Source organism: Solanum dulcamara, chromosome 12 (genome assembly GCF_947179165.1).
Source record: "Solanum dulcamara chromosome 12, daSolDulc1.2, whole genome shotgun sequence".
NCBI classification, from domain to species: domain Eukaryota; kingdom Viridiplantae; phylum Streptophyta; class Magnoliopsida; order Solanales; family Solanaceae; genus Solanum; species Solanum dulcamara.
In genome coordinates this window covers 25,024,844-25,039,224 of record NC_077248.1, presented here as the reverse complement: position 1 = coordinate 25,039,224, position 14,381 = coordinate 25,024,844, and the positions used below count along the sequence as shown (strand labels likewise).

General features: G+C 35.1%; 1 protein-coding gene and 1 non-coding gene across 3 annotated transcripts; both read left to right on the top strand.

The window, feature by feature from the left end:
* Positions 1-3,703: 3,703 nt before the first annotated feature.
* Positions 3,704-3,776, top strand: TRNAK-UUU (transfer RNA lysine (anticodon UUU)). Its single transcript has one exon. It is a non-coding gene; the product is annotated as a tRNA-Lys (tRNA).
* A 593-nt stretch (positions 3,777-4,369) lies between these two features.
* On the top strand, positions 4,370-13,923 carry LOC129877751 (cold-regulated protein 28-like). 2 transcript variants are annotated; one of them, XM_055953280.1, is made up of 5 exons: positions 4,370-4,688; positions 11,453-11,629; positions 11,781-12,018; positions 13,348-13,441; positions 13,533-13,923. In XM_055953280.1, the coding sequence occupies exons 1-5, from the start codon at positions 4,533-4,535 to the stop codon at positions 13,579-13,581; spliced, it is 714 nt and encodes a 237-aa protein (XP_055809255.1). In that variant the 5' UTR covers positions 4,370-4,532; the 3' UTR covers positions 13,582-13,923. The 2 variants fall into 2 exon arrangements, with proteins under 2 accessions (XP_055809255.1, XP_055809254.1); XM_055953279.1 differs by having other exon boundaries at positions 4,371-4,688; positions 13,348-13,445.
* Positions 13,924-14,381: the final 458 nt, after the last annotated feature.

Here is a 14,381-nt window from a genome sequence, read left to right as displayed (position 1 = left end):
CTTGGACCATCAAGGGACTCGGTACCATAAACATATCATCATAATATCATAACTAACATCAAGGACATATCAAGAGGGAAGAAGGGTAGCTCTATTTACTCATGCCAAGAGAAGAAAGGGCCTCACATACCTTTTTTCGGGATTAATTGAAATCCGGCTTTCCTTGATATCTCCTTAACCTATTGACATGAAAGTAATACTAAAATTAATAGTCTTTCACTTTCCAATATCCTACTCTACAACCAAGTACTAATAGGAGTCATTTCCTTATTCATTACCCCCGACTAGTTTGTTACTAGTTCCGATGCTACCGAAAATCGGGCAGCATTTCCCCTATAACTTCAATATTCCCGAGATGAGATTTCAACTCGGCCACAATGTAAACAACCATACTAACAACAACAACCAGCAGCATATTTACAAGTAATTCACTTCAACTTTACACAATACAAGCTCCAAACAACTAGCCCCAAACTACGATACAAAAATAGAGTTTTTAATCTTTATTTCGCAAAATCTTTAACCATACCAAACGGAGGGTCATGTGGCTAAAACCAGAAGCACCCCCACCCTTTTTAAATCACTTTAAAGCCCTGCAACAAGCAACCCCATCAGCTGCACCCGCAGCATCACAACGGCAACACAACACGCGACTTACTACGACTTTAATTTAGCTTATTTTTAACATCAAGCATCCTTGTACAATTTTTCCACTTACAACATCATTTACTACATGTAATATACCTCATAAAATCATCATAAACTCCAGTTCAAAAGAGAAACTCTTACCTTGCCCGGAACTCATCAAACTCGTCAAAACACGCCTCGGAATTTCCTTTAGCGCAGCTGAAACTTTGGGGCTGTTTGGTAACGTTTTGGGCTGCTCCAAACCATAAATTTTCATTACTAATACCTTCATAACATCGTGGTATACCCTAGATAATTAATTCACGGAGCAAAAATAAAGAACTCACCTTTTTTCCCTCCAAATCATGGCTTTCTCCCTCTCTAGTTTCTTCTCTTCTCTTCTCTTCTTTCTTGTTCTTGAATTTTCTAGAATATTTTGGAAGAATTTGCAACTTAAGGGATAAGGATGACTAAAAGTCATCAATATATATATATATATATATATATATATATATATATATAAGGCTACTTTGCGAATTTTCCTTTTTGCCCTTAGCCTTTCCCAATATTTCCACACTTTTAATGTTCATAACCAACTTGTATATTAAAATGAATTTTGGAAGATGGTCACTCCCTTAACTTCACCACGGCTACCTTAAAATATCCCACGGTATAAAATACGGGATATAACAACCACATATATGACATATATTCTATTCAAAAGATTGGATAAGTGCGCACAATCCGATCCTTTGAATAGTATGACAATAAACATCTAAATGATGTCATCCACAGTACTGACAAGAATATCCATCACCCAACCAATATCTATCCCAAGCGTCCATCTCAATAAGAGTACCAAAAGATTCAATATTTTTTTTGAATTATTAAGAAATTAAATGAATAAATAAATAAAACTTAAATAAATTTAAAGAAAAATATAACCTAGAAAATAGTTAAATCTTAAGTCTCCGACAACAGCGCAAAAAACTTGTTGCTACCAAAGCACATGCAAGTGTACGCGGTCTCACAAGTCATATAGTGGCTCTTTTCAGAAGCCGAATGTCAAACCCACAAGGACTTATCAATTAACTACTTTACTAAATTATATTAAATCTAATTATTTATTTAAGCGACCTAAAAGAGCGCAACTAATAATTTTAAGCTAACAAATGCAAGAAGTTAATAATAAAATATATTTACAATGATTGAGGAAAATCCTAGGGCTGCAGCGTAACATGAGTTCAGGTATAATATTTCTTATTTTGATTTTTAATAAGTTATCAAATTACTGATTTACAGAGATGATATTTCAATCATGGTCTTCCGACCTCTAATTGCCTACCTTTGTTGACAACCTAACTACATCGTTGAGCGAGGATAAACATGAACCAACAAAGATGCATTAATCCTATCATCCTTTCTAGTAACCAATCATGGTTTATAGGTATGTGTCACGGGTATCCTATACACGAATTATCCTAGGCAATTCTAGAACAAACATGTTTCCTATATTCTATTGTTCTATCTCATATTCGTCTTCCGAGTTCCAGATAGACAAAAAATATATTCTAATGGTGATCAAACACTAAAATAGTAAAAGCAAGAATATAGGAGTAATCATATACAAGAACCCATTTTCAACTAAAGCAAAATAATATTATACCATCACTTGTAGGTACGGCCCTAGAATAGGGAAAAATAGCTACTAATGTCTTAAGAAAAGAAGAAAAAGAAAAGAAGCGTAAGTCAAAAGTTAATTCTCCCTAAAAATTAATTTTATGAAATATTTATAAATATATAAAAAAATCTCAAATAAAATAATTGAGTCCAAAATTAATTGGAAAACTAAAACCCGAAAGGAATTTGGTTCCGCGTGTCCGTGCGTTTCCTAGCCTCTCAATATTGTTGGCAAAGTAATATTGCAATTCACTCTCTTTATTGATTTGCAGCCGACAATTGAATACATATTAATATAATATTTAATTTAATCCATTTTTGATTTTTTTCTATAATGTTTATTTTTAATTTGTTTTATTTTTAAATTTCTTTATTTTTATGTCAAATTAATTATACAAATAAAATACACGATTTAGCATAATTCATAAAATTTATGTTTAAAAAAATAAATAAAAATATTAAATATAAAATAAATAATAATTATTGACCTCACATCAATGTCTTTTTCAAAAAGAGGCGATATGCTGATGAAGTTGAGATAGCCAACCAAGATTTTCCACATAATTTTGGTTGGTTGTGTCTCTACCCACTTTACAAATTCGGGAAAAAAGAATAAAAATCAAACTATAAAGAATAAGAAAACACACTCATTTATCAATTCCCATTAGGTGTTTTCACTCTGATTTGGTGAAAAATCAAACTAAATCGCAAATTAAATTAAAGAGAATTAAAAAATTAATATTTAATTTGATTTTGGTGTTTGCAAATAATACATGGCTAATGGTGATGACGATTGATTTTGGTGATTGACAGTAATAATGGTTGCAGTTGGGCTGATGATGATTGTTGTGAATTGTTGGTGGGGATGATTGACAGTGGTTGTAGTTGTGGCTGAATTAATAGTTGTGGTTTGTGGGTGAAAGTAAATGGAATAACAGTGAATTATGATCTTTATAAAAATTCTTAAGTAGACATCTTAATTATATTAAGATTTTTGTTATAGATCTTAACCATTCAGATATATTCAAACACATTAAGTGGTTGTACAATAAGAAAAACAAAAGCACTTATTAATTATTAAGATATGAATAATTAAGATTCAGATCTTGAAAACAAATAGATCTAATGATTGAGATCTGAATGATTAAGATTAAGACCTTCAAAAAGTGTGTATTTGCTTGATCAACTTTATACGATTTTACGTATCTTCTTGTGCACTTCCAAAGTTGGAGGGCATTTATGCAAGATAAAATCAAGTTAAATGACATATTTATATATTATACATTTTTATTATAAGTATGAAACTCCAATATGATATGTTACATGGAAAAATATATGTTGCACTTGCCCCCCTCTTTTTCCTACCAATCCTTATTTACTACTATATCTTTTTTTTAGGTGTATAGCTTAGTTGGTAGAGCATTGGACTTTTAATCTAATAGTCGCAGGTTCAATTCCTGCTATACCCAAAACTATCTTACACTCTACTATGAATAAAGATGCATAGTAGCCTTCAAAGACGACTCTTTGGCCTTTCGATCTCTTTTTGAGGCTGGTTTGAATGAGCATGGCCAACTTCAGGATTCATTGTCGTTTTCCGCTTGGAGTGGCTCACCCCTTGTCATTTAAAGGGCGAAGTCGCCTAAGCCAAAAGGACTATCAATGATGATAATAAAATTTAATAGTGGTAATGCAATTAAAATAACGAAAGAAAACATAAACCTACAACATTATTTGTAAAAAATTGTCAAGTGAGATTCAAATGCTAACGAAATTAATCATATTTGTATCTTCATAAGTTATGTAATAATAATTATTTCATCATTAATTCAAATAAATATTGTATTTATTTTAATCTTAGTTATTGTTTTCAATAATTAACATTTATTACTTATTTATTACTTAACGTGATACATACGTGTAACACAAGTGTTTAGTAAAAAGTGTTAAAGGGCAAAGGGACCCATCCAGATGCCACGTTTCTAGAAAGTTCCTCGCTAAACCCAAAACTGTCCCTGCAAAATATCTGGCTATCATTGGCTCAAGATATTATCAATCCTGCTGACGTGACGACGTTCAATGTTACTGTCACGTGGAAAAGCGTCGCCACGTAGGAACATCGTGGGGCCCCTACCCCAAGGTAAAGCCCCCCAACTTCAGACCCAGAGACCAGAGAGGGTTCTTTTTCTCTTTTGTTTGAGATCTTATATTCACGGACATCGGAAATGGAGGAAAGCTGCCGGAGTAACTCGCCGCTGGTGTCGGAAAATCTGGTGTTGGAGAGTTGCTTCGCCGTGTTGACTCGATCGAACTCTGGCGAGTCTTCTCTGATAATTGAGAATTTCAAAGATGAGTTGCTTCAGAGTGGAAATGTAACCGCGGTAATCTTATATTCTTTCCACCTTTTTTTCCTCTCTATAATTTCAGATAGGATTTGCTTAGATTTTTTTTTTCCGTCGGATTTGTGTTTCCTTATGTGTTCAGAAAGGTATTTGCTTATATTTGAGAATTACAATGATGAGTTGCTTTCAAGTATCTTGGGCTTATTATTCAAGGACGCAGGGCGATTCACAATAATATCACACATCCTGTTGGTGTTGGGTGGATGAGCTGGAGACTTGCATATGGAGTCTCCTCTGAGAAGAGGGAGCCACTTAAACATAAAAGGCAAGTTCTACCGTGGTGGTTAGACCTACTGTGTTGTATGGGGGCGGAGCATTGGCATGTCAAGAAATTTCATGTTCAGAAGATGAAAATTACGAAGATGAGGATGTTATGTTGGAAGTGTGGCCGTTCTAAGAATGATAGGATTAAGAATGAAGATATACGAGATAAGGTGGGACCGGCCTCGGTGGAAGACAATATGAGGTAAGCAAGACTGAGATGGTTCGAGCAATGGATATTCCTGTGTGGAGGTGTGAGAGGTTGACTATGGATGATTTCAGGAGAAGTAGATGTGGGCGGAAGAAGCATTAGGGAGAAGTGATTAGACAAGACATTACGTAGTTTCAACTTACCGAGGACATGATATTATATAGGAGGTTGTGGTGGAGACGAATTAGGCTGGAAGGTTAGTAGGTAGTAGAGCGTTGTCTCACTTATCTTTCCACACTAGTAGTCATAGTATTACTCAGGAAAATCTTGTCCCTCGATGTTTGTTATTTTATTGCACTTCGATATCGTATTATTTTGTTGTAGTTATGTTTTTTTTTTTGATGTCTTTGATATGCTCTCTTTTTGTTCTGTTTGAGTTGAAAATCTATTGAAAATAACCTCTTTATTATTCATAAAAAAAGACAACTTCTTTACCTCCCAAGGTAAAGAGTAAGGTCTGCATACGCTCTACCCTCCCCAAACTCAACTTTTGGGATTACACTGGGTATGTTGTTGTCGTTGTTGTTGTCAATGATGATTTGCTTCAGAGTGGAAATGCAACCATGGGTAGTTATATTTATTTTTACTTTTCTCATGATAAATTTTGATGTATCTTTCAGTCTTTCTGTACTTAGGTATTTGATTAGAATTTTCTTTTTCAACTTTGATGATTCCGAGATGCAGTTGTAACACAATTTTCTTAAAGTCACATAATTGATTAGATAAATTGTGTATCTTTGTGTACTCAGGTGGATATTTGATTAGATTTTTCTAAATGAGTTAATAAAATTTCGTGTATCTTCAATTCTTTATGTACTCGATAGGTATTTACTTAGATTTTTCTCAGTTTTGATTTTTGAAGATTTTTTGATGTAATACAATGTGCTGAAAATCAAGTAGTTATATCGATGAACTCAAGTATCTCAAATGCTTGAAATGTTAAGTTCCCAAGATTTAACAATCTGTTTGTTCCATTTTATTTTTACTTGACGAGAACCATTACACTGGTGACTGTCTGCATAGTCCACGTTCTATTATAGCCAGAGCAAACTGAGAGTGGATATAACAAGGATATTTGCTGCGTAGAATAATTGGACGAATAAATTTCAAACAAGTCCATTGTAATTTCAAAGATTCCAGCTGAGATAAACGTAGAAAGGCTTCGAGAAGGTTAGATGTGAGTGAATTGAAGAAGTGGAAATTGTCCTCTTTTTTTTTGAGGAACAAGAATTGGAAATTGTCTTCATTGACTGTTTTCTGAAAATATACCACCTGCAGTTTTTTTTTTTGGTGTGTGTGTACCCAGATGAACCATGGATGTTTTGATGGAATCTCAACTCCAAATCACTATCTCAAAGCTAAATACTTTCTTAACTTTTTTGCTTGACTAAGTTAGCTCCTTCAATTAGTACTGACCAATTTTCGGACTTTTGTAGCTCCCATCATTAGAATTGACACATTTTTGTATTTCATCTTATTGATTTTTTTTTCTTTTTGATGAAATGCCTTCATACAAAAATAAAAAATAATACACCACGTTGTGTTCCTTTAATATACAGTCATTACAACCTCCTGTTAACCAAATAACTAGCTAGCTTAACTTTTAAATATTCACTGACTTAAGTTAATCAACTAACTGCACAGTAAAGACTATTTACCCTTCAACACTCACTAATTTAGAGATCGTATTGATAATTCTATATGTGGTATGTGTCTTGCTCGAAGCTCTGCTTCAAATCTGAGGAAGAGGCAGTTAATACAATTTTTCTGTCTTCAAATCTGAGGAAGAGGCAATTTTTGCTCACACAACTTTTGTCTCTCTGAAGCCGCAGTGCATTTGGAACAAACATCAACCATCATGTGTAACAGTGCAGTTGTGTGTGTTATTCTTCTCCTTTTTTATCCCGCTCTTTCCTTTTTATTGAGATGAAACAGGTGGGTGTTTAATCATATGATCAGGAGTGTTTTCTCTGTAAAATTAGCAAATTGAAAATATAGCACGTCGGGGATTAATAATGAAATTTGATCTTCGTCTTCCTTCATGGTTAGTCGTTTCCGCTACTCAAAAAAAAGAAAGAGAGGGTTCTCCATTGTGCATTACTTGTACATCAGTGTTGTCAAAGCCACGCTTTAAGCGCACTTAAGCCCTGAAGCGAGGCTCAAAACGGGTTTAGTGCTTTGCCTCGCTTTATGTGCGCTTCAGTGTGGTCATCAAGGTTCTAAGGTAAACTTTTCCTTGCCAATGAGCCTCTTTTAAAGAAGTGACACTAAACAATTGATATTTGACTTTATGATACCTTTTTGAAATTTCTTTGGTCATATATTTGTCATTCATGTTTATAATTATTGGTCTTGGACTAAACATATATATTTGTATCTTTTTCTCCCTTTGTGCCTTTTTTCATTAAAGCCCACACTTTATTTGCGCTCTGCACTTAAAGCCTCAATGGACCTTAGAGCTTTTTTGCGCTTTTCGCCTTTGATAACACTGTTGTACATGAGTCACTTTCACATTTTTATTATGTTTTCAGATATTCAAACAAATCAATTGAAGGCTGGCTGTTGATAACTTCATAATTAGCTTAAAATAGCTTGTGTATCTTTAGAATAGACTTGGCATACCTGGCATAATGGTCTTTTCTCATTGGTACTAATCTATGCTGAATTGCTGATTCATTTGTTTTACTTAGTAGTAGTTAATCATTGATAACTAGTCAATGAATGTTATTATTACGTTGTCGCTTTAGAACCCAGTCTTCTTAAATGTTATGACAACCATTGTTCGATATTAACTAAATATTGCCTAGTAGTTTTTCTGATTAGAAAAAGTTAAAGTTTATTGTCATAGCACCCAGAATGTGCCTCAAAAAGTTAAGAGAAGAGCTGGACCTCAATCCTTCAAAACTTGCAGGGAATCCGGGAAATCCAGCAGTTGATCATTTTCATGTACAACTGGTTTTTGCACCAGAAATGCAGATTCCGTAGACATTTAAACTTTACAAAAGAGACGGATGTTTCTTTAACCTCGAAACACCTACGATTTCCTTCTGACCTGACTGTCTGAAATATACATAGGGGATGACTCTCCACAGGTTCTTTTGCTGCTTCCCATGCTTTGTCCCTACCAGGATTTGCTTGCAGAAACTATATTCCTAGGCATTATCCACACAGCTCCAAACAGGTTCAAGAACATACACCATATTTGCCAAATGAATCTGCAGAGTAGTAGTATCTGGCTGACAGATTCTGAGATTTCTTTACAGAAGAAACGTCTGCCTGCCAGCACGTTATAGCTGCCAGCCTTTAGGAGGAACCTCTACCTTCCATATTATCTTCAATGGACACTGTCTTTCACTTCTCTTGCCTGCCAGCACGTTATAGCTTGATTCCACAATGATACCATCCTTCTTCGTTGTCCAAAACAAATCTGTCAAGAAGTTTGTATGCACTTCTTGGATATTCATGCATACTCCTGGAGATGCAGTCAAATAACTTGCTGCAGTCACACAGATGGTTTGTCTGAAAGCACAATGCATTGGTTAGGATACTTTAGTCTGAAGGAAGTACTTCAAAGTTTTCCTTGTCTTAAAGCCAGAAGTTTAGATTTACACTTTTAAAAAGTAGTCCTACAAAAAATGCACTCGCTCTCAAATACCTTAGGTTCCCTAGTCTCTCCATGAAAATCTAGTTGCATTGTCTCCTTTGATTAATTTGACTTGTTTCTACTAAGATTTGGTGTACAAGTTATTAAGGAGGTGATGTAAGTCACGTTGTATCCTATTTTTGACATATCTGCAAAGAGCTACCTACTCTATGGTGGAAGTTTCTTGCAGATATATATGCTGCTTTCTGTTTAAGGACTGACTAATATGACCATCTACTCAGCTTATTAAAAATTGAACAATACCCTAACAATCGGTATGGTGCTTCTTTTTTGCTTTCAGTAATTCTAGAATACCCAGTGTACGTACATTTTTCAACATATGGATGTTTGGTTCCAGCTGCTACATTAAAAGTTGACATATATCTAACCCACCTAATCAATCATGCAACAGAATCACTCCAAGTACAAGGGTGAAATTTGACCTAATAAATTTTCTTAGTTGATGGGGAGATTACTATCTGTAGTTAGCTTTGTTTCAATTACCACTATTAGAAAGAAAGAGAAGGAGAGAAGCATAAGAAAGTGAAATGTTCTTTAACAGTGAATCGTAGAGAAAAGGAAGGAGAACCACTATTCCTCCCATAAGAAAGAAAAAGTAGAACCATTATTAAGCACCGAGGCTGCAGAGGCAACAAATGTCACATTGGACTCTTTTCAGATACTTCTTTCTGACTTCAAGAGAGAGTTAGGTCCTCCTTCTGGTGAGTGCATGAGCGAAGAATCCTCACTCGTTCTTCCCTCGTATATCAAGAAATCGAAGGAATACGACTAATAATATCAGTGATGAGAGACGGAGGCGAAAGCATCGTCTGCTGAAGGACTGTTACAAGCAGATCTGCAAACAAAATCAGGTGCTGGATTCTTGGCCAAGGAAACTGATTTGGAAGACCAAACAATCTATTAAGGTCATATGCTTCAACTGGTTTGCCTTATATGAAGCTCGTCTAACACTAGACAACCTTAACAGGAAAGGAAAGGACTTCTGCTGGTTAACAGGTGTTACCTATGTAACAAGGATCTGGAATCTGTTAATCACTTGTTTTTGCACTGTCCAGTAGCTACTAGTGTTTGGAACATGTTTCACACCATTTTTGGCCTGAGTTGAGTTGTGCCAAAAAACATGAGACGGGCACATTTGAGTTGGAGTTCATGGAAAGTTGATAAGGTCATCAAGAAAATCTGGTTGATGATTCCTGCTACTATCTTTTGGTGTTTGTGGACAAAAAAGGAACAAGAGATGTTTTGATGGCATCTCAACTCCAAGTAACTCTCTTAAAGCTAAAATGCTTACTTAACCTTTTTTGTTGGTCAAAGTTGACCCCAGTCCTTAGTGCTGTACATTTTCTAGACTTTGTTAGCACCCTGGTTCTAGATTAACACTTTGTATAGAAACTGAACTGAGGTAAATACTCCTTTTTGTCCTTCTGTTACTTGCAAATACACTCTTTGTAACTTTGCATCTCCTTGATGCTTTTTAATGCATTTACTTCATCAAAAAAACAAAACCTATTTACTCAACCGTTGCTGGACACTTTTTCCCAAGAATAGAAGTGTGTTCTCTAAGTTTTTACTTTTAGATGAGACTGTACAATTTAACAGAATGAGCAATGTCTTAATGTTTCCACATTTGATCTCAAATACGTATAAGTGGAAATACTTCATTCTCAAAAAAAGTTAATACATATGCTACTGGACATACTTGGTAAAAATAGAGTTACCTTGATTTAGTGCGAGTGTATATATATCATTTTTTAGTTTTGAATTACCTTGTGTAGTTTGCTAGTTATTGCAAATGAACGGGGGTACCTGTGTGCACCCAAAAGATAGTGGTTGCAGGTTCCTTTGTCATCAGAAACATAAAATAAAAAAAAGATGAGGAATTCTTTTCTACTGCACGTAAGATTTTCTTGTGGGGCATTAAACTATAAGTTACCCTTTTTCCCTATGCATTGTGTTGTTTGGTGTTCTCGTAATTTCTATGTGCTTGATCCTCTCATGTCCATGCATCTGAATTGACTTGTCAAAGCTCCTCCATTTGCCACTTCTCTTTCGCATTCCTATCATGGATTAATCCAATTCATTTATTTATACCTGCACTTTTATGTCAGTTCATTTGAACCCAGTACTTTTGATGCAAAACATAAAGTTATGTGTAAAAAATCTATTTATATTACAACAAATAGTAGATATGAATCCATAACTTTAAGAATATAATGGGTTCAAATGCTAAATCTTTAAGGTTGAGCCCATAGAATTTAAATCCTGGATAATATTTCTAGGTTAAACCCATCGAATTTAAATCCGGGATCCACCTTTGGATGTGGCTAGGTATGATATCCTAGAAGTTTTCTTAACTAGCGCTATCATTATTGGATTAATTTAGTAGATAACTTGAGATACTTGACACTTTGATCTTCAAGAAGGTCAAGGTTACATTCTTTAATCCCCTTGTCACCCTTACAGGGGAATCGCCAATGTTATTGTGATCATTAGCTGTGGGAATAAAGCTGATAGAAAGCTAAAAATTGAAACTGACATGATTTTCTTCGTTAACCTGTTAAAATTTAGAAAATTCATTGATTTGCATGTTTCATACTTTGACTTCAGGACGAGTGCATGGAGTGGACAAATGAGAAGCACAATACATTTCTTGATTGTCTTGAAACATCATTTGTTAAGCAGTTGCACAGATCAATGGTCTTGCGTGCTGGTTGTATGGAACTGAACAGGAGTTCCAGAAATTTGTCTAAAAAGCTGTTCAACAATGATAAAGCTAATAAGCAGGTCAGAAAACCAATGATACTTGAATTCTCTGTTTTCTGGAGCTACAAGTTATACTATCACTTGAAGAACCCCCCCCCCCCCCCCCCCCCGCACCCACTCCACAACTCTCCCAAAAAAAAACTTGCTTGAGAGTTTCTTTTCTCTATTTCAGTTCACCGCGTGGCAAGATGGATGTTGGAAGATCAATATTGAGAGCAACCAACCTGAGCTGTTGGTTGGGCAGGGTGAGGAGTACCATCACGTTACAGATCTCCAATTATGTTCTAGACTCTATACTGAGGAAAAGCAAAGAAGAGATAAGAGGACTTCATTTCATGGACTCGAAGAAAGATCGGCTCTGCCCCTTCCCATCCCTGCAGAACTTCAAAAATCAGTTAGCAGAATTGCTGGTAAGCTACTTCATAATATATGCATATTCTTCTTACTTCAGGAGTTGAAGGTTTTAGTTATTTTAGTACATCATTTATGCCAAACGAGGTAATAGTTTTCTCTTGTTGTACCTCTCTCCCACTTTTGCTTATTCTGTATCACAGGGATTTTTCTGGAATTGAAGCATATATGAGCACTCAACAGGCATAGTTTAGGGTGGTTTTGCATTCATTTAGTGATCAATAACATCTAAGACTGGTTCCTTGTATGCTCATATAAGGTAACTTGATTAGTCATGTGCTATACAGTTCCTCTGATAAGTATATAAATTGTCTGCATGTGGTCAAGAATGGTTGAGTTCAAACATGCAGCTACTTAAATTGTGGAGTACTTGAATCATCTTCTACAGTTTTTAGTTTTGCAAGTTATTTATCATTGTGGTAAGCAGTTTGTTAGGATGACTATGGCAGGGGGCATTTTCCTTTAGGATAACACACTAAACTAGTTCCATTTATGTTTAAAGTAAACTTTTCAATTGCTATGTCTTACTTAAGAGAGTTGGAGGAACAGTGCCAGAGTGAAAAGATGAACACATCACAGATGCTTTGGCTTCGTTAGTACCGTTTCTCCATATTTTAGTGGATGTTGCTGATAATGTTGTTTCTTGCAAGCTCTAGAGCATTAATTGCTTATAGTTGGTCAGGTCTTGAAATTCATATGAGCAAGGACTAACAATGAACCTATTTGCGTTCGATATTTGCATATTGTTGATTTAATTCGAACCTTGTAGTAGTGGCTCCACATTCCTCTCAATCTTGTGAAAGGTTTGGGCTTAAAGATATGAATCATTGCATTTGATGAGTAACTGATGAGGAAATTTATTTGGAAACATGGCTCAATGAAGGAAAAAAGGATTGTTGTATAAACTTTGAAAAGAAAGGGGATACTAATGCATAGCTGAATCCTCATAGCCGCATGGGATATTTGTGTACCAACATTTGTTCGAATTGTGCAGTTACTGTCCAAATTCTGCAGTAGACTTTCTGCATATACCCAGTTATATTGCCATTTCCACTTGGATTACACTTTAGGTGGAAAATATCAGTAATCTGGGATCCAGTGTTGATTGTATGGTTTCCTTCTTCCTTTTTCTGATGTAATCTTCTTTAAATACTTCTCTTAGGTTTTTCTTTTCTGTGTGGGTCGTTGCTCTTATATATATATGTAAGAATTTGCTTCATGATTGATTCCTGGTTCCAGCAAAAAACCAGGGTAATGATATGTTTATGGCTAATGTGAATTATACTTCTGTTAGTTTCTTTGATACTGAAATTTAAATATACTCTCAGAAGGATCGGGTCAGAATTTTGTGGATGAAGATTTGGAAGAAAACTCGAGGAGCAAAAAGCTGAAGACAGCCATGACAGATACTGCAGACAATGGGCAAGTAATGTGCATTGGCCTCTTATCACGTCTAAATCTTAAATAATGGTTTTTGAGGTCCCATGTCTAATCAATGTACATGTATTTTTAGATTGTTCCAACTGGGAAGTTCGGAGAGTTCCAGAGAAAGGAAGAAGTAAATCTTGAATGTCAGTAAATCAACCACGACTTTGTCCCAATTGGTGATGCGAAGTCCTTTTTGAACGCAGCTAAAACCTAGTATAATGCTGGAACAACACTGCCTTACACACACAAGCATCTACTAGCAAGCTGGTGCGTGTTTCAAAGAAACAACCTTTGACATGTTTGGAGGTGCTAACTACTAAAGATCAATTCTAACTTTCTGTAGAAAAATGGACCACTTTTTAGCTCATACAGTAGTGACTTGGAAAAGAATCTGGATCACATTTGCATAGAGTTTCTCCATTACATTAAAATTTGTAAATGACCTATTAGAGAAGTTATGACATGAAGTTTTAGAATTTTGGTTTCTGTTCTTTTTATGTTATACAAAGTAATTTTTATTTCCAGTAGTAAACTCACCAATCAAGCAGTTGCACAGTTTCTGTTAACCACAATCAGAGAAGAAAAACAATCCACCTAGCAAACCAACTTCTCATTTTTGTTAGTTTTGAGGTATCGTGATGTAGGGGTGGAACCGTGGGGTTCTTAGAATATGACAATCAACACACATAATAATCAACTAAATTCAGGAACTGTTTTTAGTTTCTTGAAATACAAGTTAGATATTTAGAAACTACGTAGAAAGAACTACAGATTATACTCTCATTAAAGATACAATTTTGGGGTAATCTTAGCCAAAAAAGAACAGCAAAGAAAACCGTTTCCCTCTAAATAATGATAGTATATTTGTCTTTTTTGTTCCTGTTATTTGTTTGCTGAATGAAATCCTTTGAAATGAAATGGAACTGATGAAAGA